At 39.1% G+C, this 19052-nt stretch overlaps 1 protein-coding gene across 1 annotated transcript; it reads right to left on the bottom strand.

The window, feature by feature from the left end:
- Positions 1-6720: 6720 nt before the first annotated feature.
- On the bottom strand, positions 6721-16827 carry MMP7 (matrix metallopeptidase 7). The gene is made up of 6 exons (XM_045556824.1): positions 16666-16827; positions 13563-13789; positions 13329-13477; positions 11480-11608; positions 9513-9674; positions 6721-7027 (listed from the first exon to the last, which is right to left on the bottom strand). Exons 1-6 carry the CDS (start codon positions 16771-16773, stop codon positions 6966-6968), a joined length of 837 nt encoding a protein of 278 aa, XP_045412780.1. The 5' UTR covers positions 16774-16827; the 3' UTR covers positions 6721-6965.
- Between the last annotated feature and the right edge of the window lie 2225 nt (positions 16828-19052).

Genomic DNA, 19052 nt, shown 5'->3' with positions numbered 1-19052 from the left:
CCAAGGTGGTTCAATGTCTCTCTGCCTTGCGATTTGCCCTGCTCTCCTGGGGTCACCAGGCAAGCAGCACCTGGGAGCGCTGGCGGGTAGGGAGCTCACAGTCTGAGTACCCCTCAGTTCGCTGTAGGGCCCCAAAAGGAAAGGTCCTGTTCCCTGAAGATGACTCTGGGTAGTGGCTAAATTGTCTCTCTTGGCAGCTGCGGAGAGGGGAGGGGAGGGGTAGAAGGAAGCGATATGGCGTCTGCCGATCCGCTTGGGTCTGGGAGGTGCCCCGAAGGAGCTGGGAGCCTGGTGCCCTGTCTGCAAGAGGCTCCCCACTCACTGGCAGCAGCCGTCTCTGGGCTGGTGTGGGCAGGTCTCTCCAACCCCTCAGGAGCCCACCCGCAGTCCAAAACGCAAGGGAGGGGACATGCAGCTGCTCCACCTACCCTTGTCGCTGGTCTGCAGGCCTCTCGGGGGCCTTTCTCCTTCCAGTTCTCCTCCGTGGCTTCTTTCCATGGAGTGTCCTGTAGTTTCAGGCACCCTTCCTTCCGACCCTCACCCAATCTATGTTTGTCTGCCTGTTTATTTTCTTTCACTTTCTTCTAAAATCTGTCTTTCTTGCAGAGACACTCTGGCTAGCGGTTTTTCTCGTCCGCCATCTTGCCCCTCCCCCGATGTTCCCTTATTTAATAATTAAGGAAAGCGAAACTTGTCCGTGAGTTAGAAAATAGAAACCAGAGGGCTTATAACAAAAGCAACTTCTCCTATTCTCCCTTCTCCCGCCAGAAGTAATCAGTTTTCTTTCACTTTTAGTTATTTAAAAATAGTTACCTCCATTTTATTAAATAATATGCTTATATTACTATTTCTTTATCAGTTTCAGGCATTCTCTATTCAGAGAATTTAGCTTACTTACACTACTCTCTGCTGCTCTTCCTTTTTCTCCCAGTTTTGAGAGTTGTATCCTTATTGGTTTTGTTTGTAACTTTATGTGATCTATTTAAATCTCCTTTCTCAGTCCATCGGTTTTGGGGAGCATCTCTCAGTTCACCACGTTGTCACATGACGCTCTCCAAGCCTCTGCCCTTTTCTGACTGTCTCTCCGCTTTCACCTCCCAACTTCCTATATTTTTATGTTCTGATTGATGGAATTTACATTTCATTGTGTAACCATAATTAAATTGTCTGAGTATTGTCTGTACACTGATTCTGAATACTGAATGGCCAATAAAGAGTATTTAAATATATCACCATGTAAATATTATTCAACTCAGAACAGAGCAATGAGCCACAACTGCATTTCCCTCTCTCTGGTTCAAGTGACATGACTTATGCCTCTCAAAGCAGGATTTTACCTTAATTTCAAGTGAATTCTTCTTTCTTTTAAATTTTATTTTTAATTATTATGGGTACATAATAGGTGTATATCTTTATAAGGTACATGTGATGTTTTTATACAGGCATACAATGTAAATTAATCAAATCAGGGTATCCATCACCTCAGGCATTTATCATTTATTTGTGTAAGGAACATTCAAATTCCACTGTTTTAGTTATTTTAAAGTATAACCTAACTTATTGTTGATTATAGTCACTTTGTTGTGCTATCAAATATTGTTCATTCTGTATAACTAACTATACTTTTGCACCCGTTAACCATCCTCACTTTATTCCCCCCTCCCCACCGCCCTCCCTGGCCTCTGGTAACCATCATTCTACTCTGTCTCCATGAGATTAATTGTTTTTAACATTTAGCTCCCACATATGAGTGAGAACATGTGAGATTTATCTTTCTGTGCCTGGCTTATTTCACTTAACATAATGTTCTCCAGTTCCATCCATGTTGCAAATGCAGGATTTCATTCTTTTTGTGGCTATATAATATTCCATTGTGTATATATACTACAGTTTCTTTATCCATTTATCCATTGACACTTAGGTTGATTCCAAATCTTGGCTACTGTGAATATTGCTGCAATAAACATAAGAGTGCGGATATCTTTTTGATATACTGATTTCCCCTCCTTTGGGTCTATACCTAGTAGTGGGATTGCTGCGTCATATAGTAGAGCAAGCTGAGCTATTGCTTTACTTTCACTTTCCAAATCCCATGTAGATTTCTCTTGTGACCAGCCCTAACTAGAAACATATAGGCAAAGGAATTCTGAGAAATAAAGTTCACCTTAGTCAAGTTGACATATTCCAAAGCCACTAGAGTTGGGGTTTGGACTTCCTGAAATGATCTTTTCTTCTAATTTTTTCTTTCATATTTCCTAATTTTTTTTCTTTCAGCTTTTCATTCAGAGTGGCTTTCTTTACTATCTTTCAACTCTTTTTTTTTTTTTTTTTTTGAGCCTGTTGCCCAGGCTGGAATGCAGTGGCTCGATCACAGCTCATTGTAATCTCAAACTCTTGAGTTCAAGCAATCTTCCTGCCTCAGCCTCCTGAGTTGCTGGGACTACAATTGTGCACCACCATGACTGGCTAATTTTTGTATTTTTTTGTAGAGATGGGGTCTTGCTATGTTGCCAAGACTAGTCTCAAACTTCTGACCTCAAACAATCCTCCCACGTTGGCCTCCCAAAGTGCTGGGATTATGGGTGTGAGCCACTGCACCTGGCTCTTTTTAAATTATATTTTTATTTTGGCCATCATAAGTTCTATTTTCAAGAGCTTTAGCTTATTCTCTGTTCGTTTTTACATCTTGTTTTTGTTTGTGCATGTAATATCTTCTCCAATTTCCCTGGGAATGTCCTATTTTTTTTCTTAAATTTCTTCTGTTCTCTGAATTATTTTTGTTTCATCTGGGGTAAATTTCTTTGCTGCCCCCAAATTTTCTCAATTATATAGTATTTATTTCCCCATTTAATTTGAATAACAAAAAAGTTGACTAGAAGCTGACTAGAAGTTTGGTGTCTGTGGGTGGATCTTGTGCACTGGTACATTGAATTTAGGATGAGCAGGTGGATGGAGTCTTCCCTACTCCCAACCTCAAAGCCAAATGTGGATATTTTGTTCAGAGGTGAAGAACTCACTTTAAATGTCCTGTTCTCTCCCAAAATATTTTAAAATTTATTTAACAAAGAATTCTTTGATGTTTTGCCTGGAAGTGAATGTCTGGCTCTCTGCACTTTTCTTGGAGGAATGAGATGAAGTCAATTATATTATACACATATACAGTGAGTCTCACGATTTCATTTTTTACCTTGCCTTCATTAAAACTTCCAACAGGGATTTCAAAGCCTCTTTGGAGTTGGGCAACTTAACTCCCATTTTCATTTTTGGCCTCTTTGGACATCGTAGGCTGAGGCTGATATGTTCCATCTATTGGCTGTATTAGGTCTTCCAGAAATTTACTGCAATCCCTTGTCCATTGCCAACTCCTCCTACTCTGTTTTATTCCCTCATCACCGCTTAAATGGAATCTTTCAAGGGAGGGAGGACAAATTTATTAATATGTGCTCAGATCTCTTTCTTAAACTGGAGTTTGTTGACTTTAAAATTAGAAAAAGTAACAATAAAAGTAATTTGCAAAATATAAACAAATCTTGTGAACTTCTACATGTACATAGTATTTTGGCTTTGGCATACAAGTGGTTTTATTCCTTAAAATATTACAATCTTGGGCTGGGTGCAGTGGCTCATGCCTGTAATTCTAGCACTCTGGGAGGCCGAGGCAGGTGGATCGTTTGAGCTCAGGAGTTGGAGACCAGCCTGAGAAAGAGTGAAGCCCCATCTCTACTGAAAACAGAAAGAAATTATATGGACAACTAAAAATATATATAGAAAAAACTAGCCAGGCATGGTGGCACATGCCTCTAGTCCCAGCTACTCGGGAGGTTGAGGCAGGAAGATCGCTTGAGCCCAGGAGTTTGAGGTTGCTGTGAGCTAGGCTGACGCCACGGCACTCACTCTAGCCTGGGCAACAGAGAGAGACTCTGTCTCAAAAAAAAAAAAACAAAAAAAACAAAAAAAAAACACCAAAATAACAATCTTTTCCTCAACTAAGTGCCCCAAACAGGCAATGTCACATTAAACTTTTCCTGGCTTTCCTTTCCCATAGGATGGTACATCATTAGAGGATGGCAGGGTCCTGGGTGAATAAAAAGGTGGAATGGATACTAAGTAAAATGCAATGAAATAAGAATTTATTTTCTTTAGCTATATGGTTCTCAAATAGGGGCTATTTTTCCCCTGAGGGGATATTTGACAATACCTGAAGATATTTTTGGTTGCCGCAATCGAGGCTATTCTTTTGGCATGTAGTGGGTAGAGGCCAGGAATAAGTTCTAAGCATACTGTAATACATAGGACTGCTCCCACAACGAAGAATTATCCAGTCAAAAATGCCAATAGTGCTCAGGTTATGAACCCTTTCTCTTGTACAACAGTGTAAATACACAACAATACTGAACTGTATGCTTAAAAATGGTTAAGATGGTAAATGTTTTGTTAATGTGTATTTTGCCACAATTATCAATAAAGTAAGAACATGGACCCTTATTTGCTAGGAAAAATTTGTATTTACCAGTCAGCTTTATGCTATTTTGATTGAAATGAGAAAATTCTACTTCTATTCTCAGTTAGATCTTAGTTTCATTGTTAAGATTGAAGTAAGTGATGAAGTACAGAACAAAGCCCATATGTGCAGATACCATAGGAGAGCCAGCCAAGCTACTGTGCAAGAGATTTGCAAACAACAGACATAAACTGACTCTGCTAACATAAGCAATAGACAAAATTGGCTGGGTGTGGTGGCTCACGCCTGTAATCCTAGCTCTCTGGGAGGCCAAGGCAGGAAGATCGCTTGAGCTCAGGAGTTTGAGACTAGCTTGAGCAACAGGGAGACCCGTCTCTACTAAAAACAGAAAAACTTAGCCGGGCATGGTGGCGTGTACCTGTAGTCTCAGCTACTCGGGAGGCTGAGGCAGGAGGATCGCTTGAGTCCAGGAGTTTGAGATGCAGTGAGCTATGATGACGCCACTGCACTCTAGTGGGTGACAGAGCAAGACTCTGTCTCAGGGAAAAAAAAAAGACAAAATTTACTGTTAGGCAATGCAGTCAGTTGCAAAATCTGGAAGAGAAGTCCTGCCCCTAAATTATGAGGAGGACAGGACCCAGGGCAGCTTCAGGAACTCTATCTTGGTGCAGGATTGAGTAGGCAGTGTCTCTAGAGCCCCATAGCCAGGATGAATCCACCTGCAGTGTTTTCTTGAGAGAGTGTCCGATAGGCCAAGCTTGGGACCTGCACTCCCCTCTCAGTGCAGGCAGTGTGTGGCATCCTAAGTGACATCTCATGAAGATTGTCCACAAAGAGGAGAGGCAGTTCCCTGCTCCCAAAAGTAGGGCAAAGGGACACTGGGCAGGTAAGGACAACAGGTATCTCCTTCAGCTGCAAGACAGATACTGCCTCCTGCTGCCCGAATCAAAATACACACAGATAAGCAAACAAATAAACCAAACATGCTTAAATCACAACTGTATTTGCTTCTGTGAACCTTATGGAAATCATTTAACCTCTCTTGGTCTGTTTTGTCATCTACAAAATAAGGAACTTGAATTTAATGACTTCTAACTTCCTTTTCATTCTAACATTATAGACATTTTCTCTTATGTTTTAAAAAGGTATTTGAACTCCTGTTCACACATAGTTCATATTTTTCCTGGATTGTGGATTCTCCTCTCATTTGACCTATCCTAGGAATGGCTTCCTAATGGCTCTGGTGGTAGGTCTGAGTTTTGGGATACTGATATGTTTTGAGTGAAAAGAGTCTTTGTGTGAAATTTAAAAAAAAAACATCATTTTAAAATGTGTGTGGGGGGGCATAACTTATATCAGTAAGAAAGTAAATTTCAATTGTTCATCCCTCTATTTTATAGAGAAAACCGTGCATGAGTGTTGGGAGTGTGCAGGAGGAGGACAAAAGGAAAGGCTGAAATGGCAGCTCTGTGTCCTGCTAAGGGGTTAAGTCCCACCTGGGGAGTGCTTCTCCCAGAGAACACATTAGTGAGCCTCTGTGTGGAAAAGGAGGGCTCCGGTTGCAGGATGTCAGGAGAATGAGTTTCTGGGGCTGTCGGAAGGCCTGGAGGACTGGGGAGAGACGTGGCAGGAGGCTGCCGCCTGCACAAGTAGGTGGCCAGTGAGAAATTCCTGATCTGGGCTAGGTAAAGGATTTGAAGGATGGGGATAATATCCAATTTTAGTTTTTTTCAATCTCATTGCCCTTGTGCAGTGTAAAATCTCACTGTTTTTGCAAATCTTCAGCAACGTCTACACTCACACAAAAGCCTTGCAGGATTGATTTGGAGAAAGTTAAAGAGAAAAGGGCGAGACCAGCATCTGGCTGGTGCAGAGAAAAAGGAGCTCAGAGAGCAGCTGCGGCAGGAGAGATGCAGGAAGATTGGGAGGTGTGTTTGGGTGGTGGGAACACGGAGCCGGTGGTAACTGTGAGACTGTGAGTCCTTGGGAATTCACAGACACTTTGTGGGGATAATTGGACTTCCCAGAAGACTCAGAACAACAGCTTGGGCCAAAAGGATCAGGGGATGTTAATGTAACTTTGGGCTCCACTAATGAGCATCGAAGAGGTGGAGCTTCCCCTCCTCATTTGGGGATAGGGTGAAGGACCGCTGAAGCCCCCAAGATAACATGCCAGTATTTTTTTTTGTCTTAATCTTTGATTTCATCATATAGTATGTCTTCTTTTGCTGGAGAAACAGTGCTCCCAAGACAAATGATTTCACTCTGGAATAAAAATTTTATTTATTTGCATATATAAGGTGTATTGACATCTAGGAACTGCAAGCTGCGTAAGGAGAGTCACAGATGAGTGAGACACAGTCATACCATAAAGGAGTTTACCCTCAGACGGAGAGAGAGCCGTGCAAGACCCAACTGCAACACAAGAAAGGGTGAAGTAAGTGCTAAAGGGAGTACAGGAATAGCGTTTATCCATTCTGGTTGGGGAACAATGATACAGAATTCAATGAATAAATGGATGTTCTCCTGGAAGTTTCCAGTTCTTTTTTGAATTATTTCTCTTTCCTGTTAAGAAAAAAAATAAGACCATTCTGATATAATATAAAATGCTTTAAAAAAATCTTAAGACTATACAAAGGAAATGTCATGGCATGTATAATCTGTCATTCGCTCAGCCCAATTTTCTGTGTCTAGGACAAAGATTCTGAAGAACAGCCTCCAAAGGCTGAGAAGGCAGTACTGCATCAAGTAGGGGCCTAGGGGGTCAGTTTCCTTTGCGTCTCGTCTCTACCAGTTTACTAGCTGCGTGATCTTGGTAAGTTATTATTATACTTACCCTCTCTTAGCATTAGTTTACCAATCTGCAAAATGTGGACAATAACTTCTCATTGGATTGCTGGATTACATAAATTAAATTCATGTGAAGTGCTTGGTACATGATAAGTACTCAATGCATTTTCACGATTATTTTTATTATTCTGAAAAGAGCATTAGGACTCTTGCATGTATGAGTTTAATCACATTCTTCTGAATCTACATTTTCTGCTCATATTACTTTTTGAATTAATGGCCTCCCTATATTTATAACCTCCATAAGTAAATCCTACTTTCATTTGTCCAGAAGTTTCTTGTTTCCAACGTTGACTAGGGGTGCCTTCGTTTTTTTTTGCCTAATTCTTAAGGATTTAATGCACCAGTCTATTTTCTTCCTGTGGGTGAGGAGCCTGTGGCCTTCTGATTTCAAGATTGTTCTTTTTTAAGCACCAGAGGAGGTAAAAAACACTTCATCTTTCTCTGCTGCACCCCTTTTAATAAAAGGATTTGTTCTATAAAATTTGGATTCAGTCAAAATGCTGCACCCAGGATCCAGAAGGCCACATGTGACTCCAAGGCCACAGGTTCCCCACCCCTGCGAGATGCAATGGGAGAGTAGTATTTTCTGTTTTGTTGGCAATAACTTTACCAATAATTAGTCAGTATTTTGTGAGTCTTTTGGACAGTAGCAGTTTTTTCAGTTGGATCTTTAGGGGACAGTTACATAGCATTTTCCAAAGTGTGTTCTCTGAAGTGCTATTTCATGGGTCTCAATGGGTATTCCATAAGAAGGATTATAATTTAGGAAACAATAAATTAAATGATGTTTGTTTAGTATTCTTTAAGATCCTATGCAACTGAAATATAGTATGTAGTGTTTCTTGAACTTATTTTTCCATAGCATCCGTTTTTGGGAATCATCTTGTAGAACTAGAGTTCTGGGAACACAGATTGGGAAATGCTGATTTGTATAATAGTAAGATCTGGGTTCAACTGATATCTTAAATCCATTATCCTATAGGAATAATTTTCTTCTAAGAACAGTACTCTATTATGTGTGAGCACTTTCACTGCTCATTTGATCATTCAAAGACTCCTCTGTGATCTTTTTTCAATGTATTCTTATCACCCTGATATTTTGTCAGATAGACTTAACACATTAACTGCCTCACTAGAAAAAAAATTTTTTTCGCTAGGGCCAAAGTGTTTTGTCACAAAAACAGAATAAAAACTTAGAAAACAAAATGATCTTTTCTAATTTAATGAAAAATTTCCTACTTTTTATTGTTTTCTGTGCATGAGTTATATGCAACTTGAAAAATAGTTCATAAGAGTAAAGGTAAAAAGACGTGTCAGTTAACATATGCTTCATGAGGCCCCAGGCTTAAAACTAGCGTGAGTTAAATACAGCCCACATGATGTCATTCTATATTTTCTTATCCAGAATGCTTTTATTATAAAAGATTACTAGGTAGGGATGTGTCGTAGAAAGAGTATGAAACCGCACAGTCCTGACTTGGAATCTTCGTTCAAGCACTTGATAGCTACATGACCTTGGACAGTTTACTCAGCCTCTTTGAACTTTACTTTTCTTATCTTTATCCAGAGACATGGATTTGTATCCTTGTCCTTTCATTTCTTTCTCAAATACTATTTCTGACTGACTTGATCAAGCAGATAAAAATCAGTGTTTTTTAAAACTGAATTTGGAACTTGATTAAACCAAAGAAGTTAGGACATGAGATATTCTTATGGTTCGTGACCACCAAGTATAAGCAGTTGCTGTCCATAGTTAACCATTTTCCCTACACGTATATGCAAACAGGAAAAATTGGGTCTCTCTCTATTGCCGAAGACTGAATCCTTGGGAGTGGGCGGCTATGGCAAAAGGTATTTTCTTTCTTCTGTCCATTCCTACAGGGGGACACTAGCATAAAGTATTTGAACTAAGGAAGAGCAGTGAGTGGCAGTTTAAAGAAAGCCTTAATAGCTTCATTTTAATAATTTTACCACGTAATAATATATTACTAAAACTTAAAATCAACATCCTCATAGTATAAAATAGTCTGGTTGCATTTTGAATATCTAATGTCTCAAATTTCTCCCCTCAGTAGGTTTTTTGATGTAAATTCCAATGTGGTTTTCCAGGTAAGTACCCATTTCCCAGCTTTTATAATCCAAGCCTACCCTCAAAAGAAAATGTGACATCCCCCCAATTTAAAATCATAAATATTACCATATAGTTTCTGAATGCCTTCAATATCATCCTGTGAAAGTTTGAAATTTTGGAGATCTCCACTTCCATAGGTTGGATACATGACGGCATTAGGATCAGAGGAATGGCCCAGACCCAAAGAATGGCCAAGTTCATGAGTTGCAGCATATAGGAAGTTAATTCCTACAAGGGAAGAAGTGACATACAGTAACTATAAAAATAACAGTATTACATATAACATAATACATAATATCATAATAAAAAATAAAGTTACTACAAAAATACCCAAGTCCCAGTCCTCTGTAGTTTACTTATTTGTTTCTAGGTTTTCAAAAATGGGGAGGGGTTTCCCATCCAATTACTAACCAATGAGCACACACGTGCACAGTGGAATATAAAACTTAGTGGAAATCAAGGGTGGGGGTGGGGGGGGGGGACAAATACCTAACCGGCACAGTGAACATGATTTGGGTAATGGGCACACTTACAGCCATGACTCAAGCATTACAAAAGTGATCCATGTAACCAAAAACATTTGTACCCCCTTAATACTGTGAAATTTTTTAAAAAAGTGGGGAGGGGTTAGAAGGAGAATCCAAATAGCAGTGCTTTCATCTCATCACCATTTATTCTTCTTAAGAAAATGCAGTGTTTTTCCATCTCTTCGCTTCTTTTGCTCAGGCAGCAATTTTCTGTAGTATTATATATAGGGAGCGAAAGTTATGAAAGCAGTAAGATCTAGATTGGAAATGTAGCTCTACTACTTCTTGGCCGGACAACTCTGGACAATTTAATTGATGTTTCTGAGTCTCAGTTCCTCATCTGTTCAATGGAGACGATAATTCCTACCCTATAGATTCGTCATAATTAGAGTTTCCTAGTATCTGGAAAGTCATGGCGATTCAATAAATGATAGTGACTTTGAATATCAGGAGAGAGAAAATTGTCTTTGAGAAAAGCAAGACTGAAAGGCAGGATCTCCAGGTAATGCTAGGCTTTGTTTTTGATTTTGACTCATTAAATTGTATTACGTATAGCCTTTTCTCTCCCTCAGACTCACAGGCTTTGCAAGCAGAGGGGAAGGTGTGAACTTGTGAGTTTGAGGAGTGGCCGGAGCTGCAACTGTGTTGCATTAGATTGAAACTACCCTCAATCTACCTTGAGTGGGAAGAAAGGAGAATGAAACAGATAGGCAAGGTATGAAAGGGTGGTGGCATCACAACTGTATATAGGTTGGATTTTCACAGCAAGGCAGTAATACTTTGAACTGTAGGGAATTTCCTTTACCAAACACAAGTACCAGTTTCCCTTTCAGGGCCACTTAGTAGCCTTTTTTTAAAGAATTTTCTCCAATAAGGATTATGTGTGCTAGAGCTCCTCTCCATTAGTCGTCTGATGCGTCTATAATCTCCTACTTTGCAATGTGATGAATATGATGGGCTGAGTCACGGAGTTAGTTCTTTTTGAAAAATAGTGAATAATCCCAGAATTATATATAATTGTTAAATATCATAGTCTCTGTTCCTCTTTCTCCTCCATTTGAGACCCTTATTATGAGGAAACAGGAAGAAATAGCTTTAATGTATTGAATCACTAATATATTCTAAGCACTGCGTAAGCATTATCTCATTTAATTTAAACAACAACCCTTGAGGTGGGAACTTTTTACGTCCCCATTTCACAGATGAGAAAACTGAGGCTGAGATAAGTTAAATAACTTGCCCAAGGACACACAGTGAGTAATTGGTGGAGGTACAGCAAACTGAACCCAATGCTGCTTCACTCTGTAGCCTGAGCTTCCATCTTTTGTACATGTATGTAGCATTATGAATATATTAATGAGATAATGCATTTAAATCATATGCACAATGGTTGGCACCTAGCAAGAGTTCAATACTTATTATAATTTAATGTAATTATTAAATTAAAGTTATTATAAGTTCAGGATTGTAAAAAGGATGTGGAGCAGAAGAGATGGGATGCTATACCTATACTGCTGCCATCAGTCCAGCGTTCATCCTCATCAAAGTGAGCATCTCCTCCGAGGCCTGGCCCAGGTGCAAAGGCATGAGCCAGAGTGTTTCCTGGCCCATCAAATGGGTAGGGGTCCCCATGAGCTGAAAGAAAATGGGGTGATTGCTTTTAGTGACTAATTTTTTCTCCAGTCATTTTATCTTTTCAGTTTATATGACTATTGAGGCTGGAAGGAGCAGCCCCGTTCAAGTGGTCCGGACTGTTAGTGCAAGTGGCCAACTGCACACACAGGGTAGTTTGCGTGCCTGTTTTGTACAGGCACTTTTTCTGTCACAGAACCACTTCTCATCACTGATAACCACCATATATTGAAGGCTTACTAGATAAGCAACTTTAAATGCATTTACATCTAACTCGTGGCTGCATTTAAGCTTTTGTTAAATGTGACCACTTTGCTTGGCCGAATGGTAGTGGGAGGGAGAATGAATGTGAGTACTGCATTGAGTGAGTAATTTGTGTACCATTTCATACATTTTTTTCCTTAAAAACCTAGCTTATTCTTTGTGGGTGTAGTGAATGGTCTCTTGGAGCGCCATGCTCAAGGTCTCTTAAAATGGCTTTTGATAGTTATTTTATTTGTGATGCAGAGCTACTTATCTTCAAGTTGATAGCAGGTCATACCCAGTTTATCTAACTCTTAAAAAACTTGTAGTGCCACAATTAGTGCTTTCCAGAACATTTTCTTCAGTGTTGTCAACATTCTGGGTTGAAGTTTAAATTTCAGCTAAAATCACAGTGCCCGAGCAGTTCAACATTAGAACAGACCAAAATTGGCAACATTTTCCTCCAAATTTGCCCCATGAAACACTAATAATTAATAGTTCATGTTCATGAGTTATATCTCTTTGAGTCCTTTAATAGGAAAGTGTCTATTTTCTACTTTCTTGCTACATGAAGGTTTATGACCTGTTGCTATCCCACTTGTTGGGGGCCATTTGAGACCTTTGGAAGCTGTAACCCCTTCTGTTGGATTAATATTGATGTTAGCTAGATCACTTTAAACATATATTCATGTGCTGCATAATGACCTTTCTGTCAACAACAGGCCACATTTATAATGGTGGTCTCGTAAGATTATAATGAAGCTGAAAAATTCCTATTGCCTAGTGATGTAGCTGTGGTAATGTCTTAGTACAATTAATTACATTTTTGATGTTTAGATACACGGATACTTACCATTGTGTTAGAATTGCCTACAATATTCAGTACAGTAACATGCTGCACAGGTTTGTAGCCTAGGAACAATATGCTGGACCATATAGCCTAGGTGTGTATTAGGCTATGCTATTCTCCAGGCCTGTGTTAAGTATATACTGTGTTGTTCACACAATGACAAAACTGCCTCAGAAGGCATTTCTCAGAATGTGTCCCCACTGTTAAGTGACGCATGACTATACATATATATATATAATAGTTCATGCTACAAACTTTTGGCAAACTTTTTCTACAAAGGGTCAGACAACAAATATTTAAGCTTTGTAAACTTGATGGCTTCTGTCACAATTGTAGACTGCCCAAAAGCAATCATAGACAGGAGGTAAATGAAGAAGGATGGCTGTATTCCAGTAAAATTTTATTTACAAAAATAGATGGTGGGCTGGGTGTGGTTCATGGGTTGTGGTTTGCCAACTCCAGCTATAAAAAGTGGTTCTAAATCAACAGATTATAAAAATTGTAATACTGTCGCTAAGTATCTGTTTATCTCTCATTCAGAGTTTTAAGTCCCGAAAAGAGGAGAGCACTGATATAAATAATAAACAAATAAAGTAAGACACAGGATTGGCCTACAGAAATCTTTCTTACCTCCTCTGGCAAAGCCAATCATGATATCAGCAATTCCCCACCTTACTTTCTTGAAACGCAGTGGGATCTCTTCGCTCCACATGTTTAAAGCCTTTTCCACTAATCGATTCACTGTGAAAGTTGATAAGTCTCGAGTATATGATACAATCCTAGTAGGAAACAAGAAAACAATATTTAACCTCTCAGGGAAAGGGCTTTATCGTTTTTGCCAAAATGAGCCAAAGCAAAACTAACCTGTAGGTGACTATTTTGGAAGTCCACTTTGGGCTTTCTGGGAATAGTGAGTATTCTGCAACATCTGGCACTCCACATCTGGGTTTCTGCATTATTTCTATGATGCGGGGGCTTAACACTCCAGTTATAGGCAGGCCAAAGAACTTTTGCATCTCCTTGAGTTTGGCTTCTAAACTGTTGGCAGTTTTTGTTTGTGAGTCATAGGAATAAAACCTTTTGAGATAGTCCTATCAAAAAGAGAGTAATTAATCTGCTGTTCTTGTTTGTTTATTATCTTCTTTTATCTTAGAAGTCTACACGTCTTTTGCCTTTGGTTCCTGTGGATTCAAATAGTGATTTGAAGACAGAATAATTACATAGTCACTGAATAAAATAAATGTACATTAGTGAGGAGAAAATTTAATATCGATAAAGAAGCACTGGCATGCCGTTTCATCAGTGAAAGAGAAGAATCTCTCAATTTCTCTTTTATCCCATTACATGTTCTGAAGAGAAATACATGGTACACTTTATAAAGCCTAGACCTGTTTGTCACAGCAATCAGGAAGCGTGCCAGGGAGTCCTCCATGGGTACGACGGAGACCTTCCCTCAGCGGGTCCTCGGGGGAGATCTGAAGCCAGCTAGGCCCACCTAAGGTCCTGCTGAAATGTGGTTCCAGCCAGAGGTTAAAAGGTCTTAAAATTTTAGTTCCGGGAAAGAATATTAGGAGATTATTAGTTTACTTAGTTTAACTTAATTGTTCAGGTGAAGAAACCCAAGCTCATAGAAACTCAATGATTTACCCGGTTCACACATTAAATTAGCAGCAAAAGTGGACCTGAATTTGCTGACTTCTAGCTCCTCTTTCCACTGTCAAATCCCTAGTAAAGCCCACTTTGGGAAGTTGTAGGATAAAACAGGTCTCCCAGATCTATTCCATGCATAATTGGGTCCCCAGGAATTTCTTAGAGATTCCCAGTGTCTGGGTATGAGGATGTAAATCCAGCAGCCTAGATACAAAAAAATAAAAAGTGAATAGGCCGGGCGAGGTGGCTCACGCTTGTAATCCTAGCCCTCCGGGAGGCCAAGGCGGGTGGATCACTCGAGGTCAGGAGTTCAAGACCAGCCTGAGCTAGGCCCCTGTCTCTACTAAAAATAAAAATAAATTATCTGGACAACTAAAAATATATATAGAAAAAATTAGCCGGGCATGGTGGCACATGCCTGTAGTCCCAGCTACTTGGGAGGCTGAGGCAGTAGGATCATTTAAGCCCAGGAGTTTGAGATTGCTGTGAGCTAGGCTGACGCCACAGCACTCACTCTAGCCCGGGCAACAAAGTGACACTCTGTCTCAAAAAAAAAAAAAAAAAAAAGGTGAATGAACGAACAATGGCAGCAACCTCACAAGAAGGTTTTTTGTGCACTTACTAGTGCCAGGTACTTACATACTCACCTCATTTAAACCTCATAACCACCCTGTGAAGTAGGGACGGCATCGTTATCCCTACTTTGTATACGAAGAAAGGTGGCTCAGAAAAGTGAAATAAGTTGCCCAAGGTCACCCTGTGAGTGACTGAAGGAGCCAGTATTGGAACTCAAGTGTTCTGACTTCCATACATTAGAAACACATATCGGGTTATATAATGCATGATAGTATTGTTGTTGAAATCATTTAAAGATTAGCTCACTAATTTGCAGACTACTTTGGAGTAGATGAGAATAATTACTTGTCTCAGAACCTTTCAGGAGTATGCACTTTACATAAGCAAGCTTATTAATCTTGCACCCTCTCTTCTTGTTACCAATGATTGTATTTCATTAAATGCAACAAATACTTATCGTTCATCCATGACAATTAGGAATTAATTGCTTATTTAAAAACAAATAACCCATTTTATCCTTTCCAGAGCTACACACTTTACCAGGACACCCTCTGGGAGAAATCCTGCATTCTTGAGATGATTTTTCCTGTCGTCTGTGAAACCTAGCTAACTTCCCTCTGGTTGACTGCCAATCTGCATCCTAAGTGAAAGAACTAAGTATCCATGCACAGTACTCCTTCTGGATAATCCATTAGGTGGAACCATATAAAATTACTGTTTTGGAGGTAAAAAAACAGTTCAATCTTGATAATTTCATATGGTTCAATCTAACGTATTACTGGAAATTATTAAACATTCAAGTTAAAGTGAAATAAAACTTGACTTTTCTTATGCTTAAAGCTTAAATTTATAAATAATACTTATGAGTAACCATCCCATTATTTTACCAAATAATTCTTTATACTTATTAGACTGCTTATTAAGTAGTCTATGGGAAATAACATGATTTTTGAGCCAGAAACACTTCTCCTTTATTCCTATCTCCACCACTAACAAGAATGTGAAGCAACTTGACTTTGGTTCTTCTTTTTTCCAGGCCAGAGCTGAGGATTAAATGACAATGTATACGGAAGTATTTCATAATCCTTAATTGTTACGTATGTGTTAGTTGGTATTGTTATCATCTCAGTTATTTATTAGAATACCCTGTAAGGTATAAAAACACATAGTATTATTATTTCCACTGGACACATGAGAAAACAGTCAGAAGTTAATGCCTTGTCATTGGCTTGTGGGAGAGTTGTAACTTCTACCCACGTTTTCTGACTTCAAATCTCTCCATTACAAGTAGTCCTCATCTTAAGAGGCAACATTCTGTGTCCTTTATGAAAAGAATATCAACTGACAATAAATAGTAATAACTTCAATCTATTGTGTGTAAACAATGTTTTAGGTACTGTGTTAAATGCTTTACAACACCCCCATTTGGTTGATACCATTAGTATCTCCAACTTTCAAATTAGAAACTTGAAGCTTAGAGAAGTTTAATGACATTCTTAAGTTCATCTACCTAGTGAATGGAGGAATTAGAACTCAAACTCAGTTTGAGCAGGCTCTAAAACCTGCTCTTAATGGCTACTTGATGAAAACATATATTACTTTTATAATCAGAAAAATTACGCCCCCCCCACCCCACAAAATTCATTGCAATACTAACATGGAAGGAGAAATAATTCAAACACACACTTCCGAATGCTGACGGTGGGATCATGGAGCCCTAGGTAAGTGGACTGTGACATACCTGAGCCTGTTCCCACTGCAGCTTACTCATGCCTCCCGCCTCCCTGGGCAGCGGCAGGGCCAGGGTGCCAGGTAGCAGACACACAGCACACAGCAGGGTGAGTTGCATAGCTGCCCTCCAGAGATGATTGTTTCCGGACCTATGATTGGTTTGGCGTTTTCTGCTAGAGGCTGGAGAAATTTATACAGCTTCTCAGCCCTAAATGTGGAAATAGGTGACTCATTGAGTGTTTTCTTTCTTTTTAGTGTCTACAGAACTTTGAAAGTGTATGTTATTTTTCATTAATGAAAACGAGGAAGTATTATGCCCTTATTGGCAGGAGGCACACAATGTATTTGTCTTTCAAAAGATTTTTTTTTCTGTCTGCTGTATAAATAGAATCCATGAGAAAACTCGTTTCATTTGCCAGAATCAAGTTACTACTTACATAGATCTTCTCAATTAAAAAATTTGGGGGAGCATTATTCAGGACATTTTTGTACCATGTATCTTACAAGGATTTTTTTTTTTAAATTGAAAAGTATGGAAAAGTGCACAAAACATACAAATAATCAAGCAATTACTAAGCAAATACTGTAACAGTCACCAAAGTCAAGAAACAGAACATCACCCACCGAAGTCGACGGTTCTCTATAGAGGGGAAAGATGGCAGGAGGCAGATGGAAATGCCGCAGTATGGCTCAGTTAGTGGCCACTAGAGAGCTCTGCTCCATCTCCTCACCTTCCAGGTTCCTTAGCAAAAGAATGAGAATTCCTTTCTTTGGGTCTTCTTTTAATCTGTTTATTTCTTTTCTTAATACTCAACACTGCTCCTAATTCCTCTTGAATTACATGAAAAAATACCAAACAAACAAAAATCTTCAAGCATGGGCTTGACTGTTCATCTGCCCCACTGTCCTGCTTTCACATTCTACAGTAACGCATTTCTCCAAAGCTAGACCTTCCACTTGGAAATCATGGTATCTAATCTCTTTCTTCCAATCACTCCGACTCCGGCTGCTACCCACTTACAGGTAGGGCTCTGGTGGTCCTCAATACACGTAATGCTTATTCTACTTATAGCAATAAAGACCCACTATCTATAGATTTTAGTCCAGCTACTTCATTTTTACCAAAAATGAAACTGAGGCCAAGATTACAGAGTAACTTACTTCCCTGAAGTCACAAAGCTAGTTAGTAGTCATCAGGACTCCTACCTAGTCCAGTGCTTTTTCTATCACACCACATTCCCTATTTATTTTGTAACAGATCTTTCTCCTTCATTATACTATACATTTCTTGGGAGAGCAGCATGGCTTTTGACCCTAATACATCGTGGGAAACACCCCAAAAATGCTGGAGCTGAAAAACTTAATTATTCAGGTATCTCTTAAATTATCTGGTGCACTATGTCTCACCAAAGGTAACATTTTCAGATCAATTAATTAAATTTTCTCTCTTTACAGACATAACTTGATTTTTTGTGGTCACAATTTAATTATACTAGAGTACTTGGTATCTGTAGTGTATGCACAGGACAGGTGCACAATAAATATTTGTAGAATCACTGAATATTTATAGACTTTACTTGGATCAGCTGAAAATGAAGTTTTATATATATATATATATGAGATTTTTAGTAATATTTGTACTGAAATTACAATCGAAAGGCGTTTCCTTAAGTGACTGAGAAGACAAGCCACAAACTGGGTGAAAATATGTGCAGACACATCAGATAAAGGACTATTATCCAAAATGTACAAAGAATTCTTAAAACTCAACAATAAGAACACAAACAAACTGATTAAAAAATGGGCCAAAGACCTTAACAGATACCTCATCAAAGGAGATATACAGAAGGTGAATAAGCCTATGAAAAGATGCTCCATACCATATGTAAGCAGGAAAATGCAAACCAAAATGAGATAGCATCACCCACCTACTAGAATGGCCAAAATTTAAAACACTGACGACACCAAAGCAGAATGTGCTAGTGGAAGTGGAAAATGATATGGCCATCTTGGAAGACTGTTCCACAGTTTATACAGAATTAAACACATTCTTATCATATGATTCAGCAGCTGCACTCCTTGATATCTACACAAAGGAGATGAAAATTTATGTTTACACAATAACCTACATATGGATGTTTATAGCTCCTTTATTTACAATTGTCAAAATTTGGAAGCAACCAAGATGTCCTTCAGTAGGTGAATGAAGAAATAAACTGTGGTACATCCAGATAATGGAATATTATTCAGTGCTAGAAAGGAATGAAGTATGACATCATGAATAGACGCGGAGGAATGGTAAATGCATGTTACTGAGTGAAAGAAGCCAATCTGGAAGACTGCATAGTGTATGCAACTATAGGACGTTCTGGAAAAGGCACATTTATGGAGACAGTG

The sequence above is a fragment of the Lemur catta genome, chromosome 7 (assembly GCF_020740605.2).
Source record: "Lemur catta isolate mLemCat1 chromosome 7, mLemCat1.pri, whole genome shotgun sequence".
Classification (NCBI taxonomy): domain Eukaryota; kingdom Metazoa; phylum Chordata; class Mammalia; order Primates; family Lemuridae; genus Lemur; species Lemur catta.
Note: the sequence above shows the minus strand (reverse complement) of the source record. Positions and strands in the feature narration are given on the sequence as shown.

Bases quoted from the DNA above. Each gene is read 5' to 3' on its own strand.
- MMP7 (XM_045556824.1), bottom strand. From the start codon at position 16,773: ATGCAACTCACCCTGCTGTGTGCTGTGTGTCTGCTACCTGGCACCCTG. The intron at 13,790-16,665 runs GTATGTCACAGT...TCTTTTTGATAG, and splicing joins TGCAGTGGGAACAGGCTCAG to GACTATCTCAAAAGGTTTTA. The intron at 9,675-11,479 runs GTATAGCATCCC...CTTCCCTTGTAG, and splicing joins GACTGATGGCAGCAGTATAG to GAATTAACTTCCTATATGCT.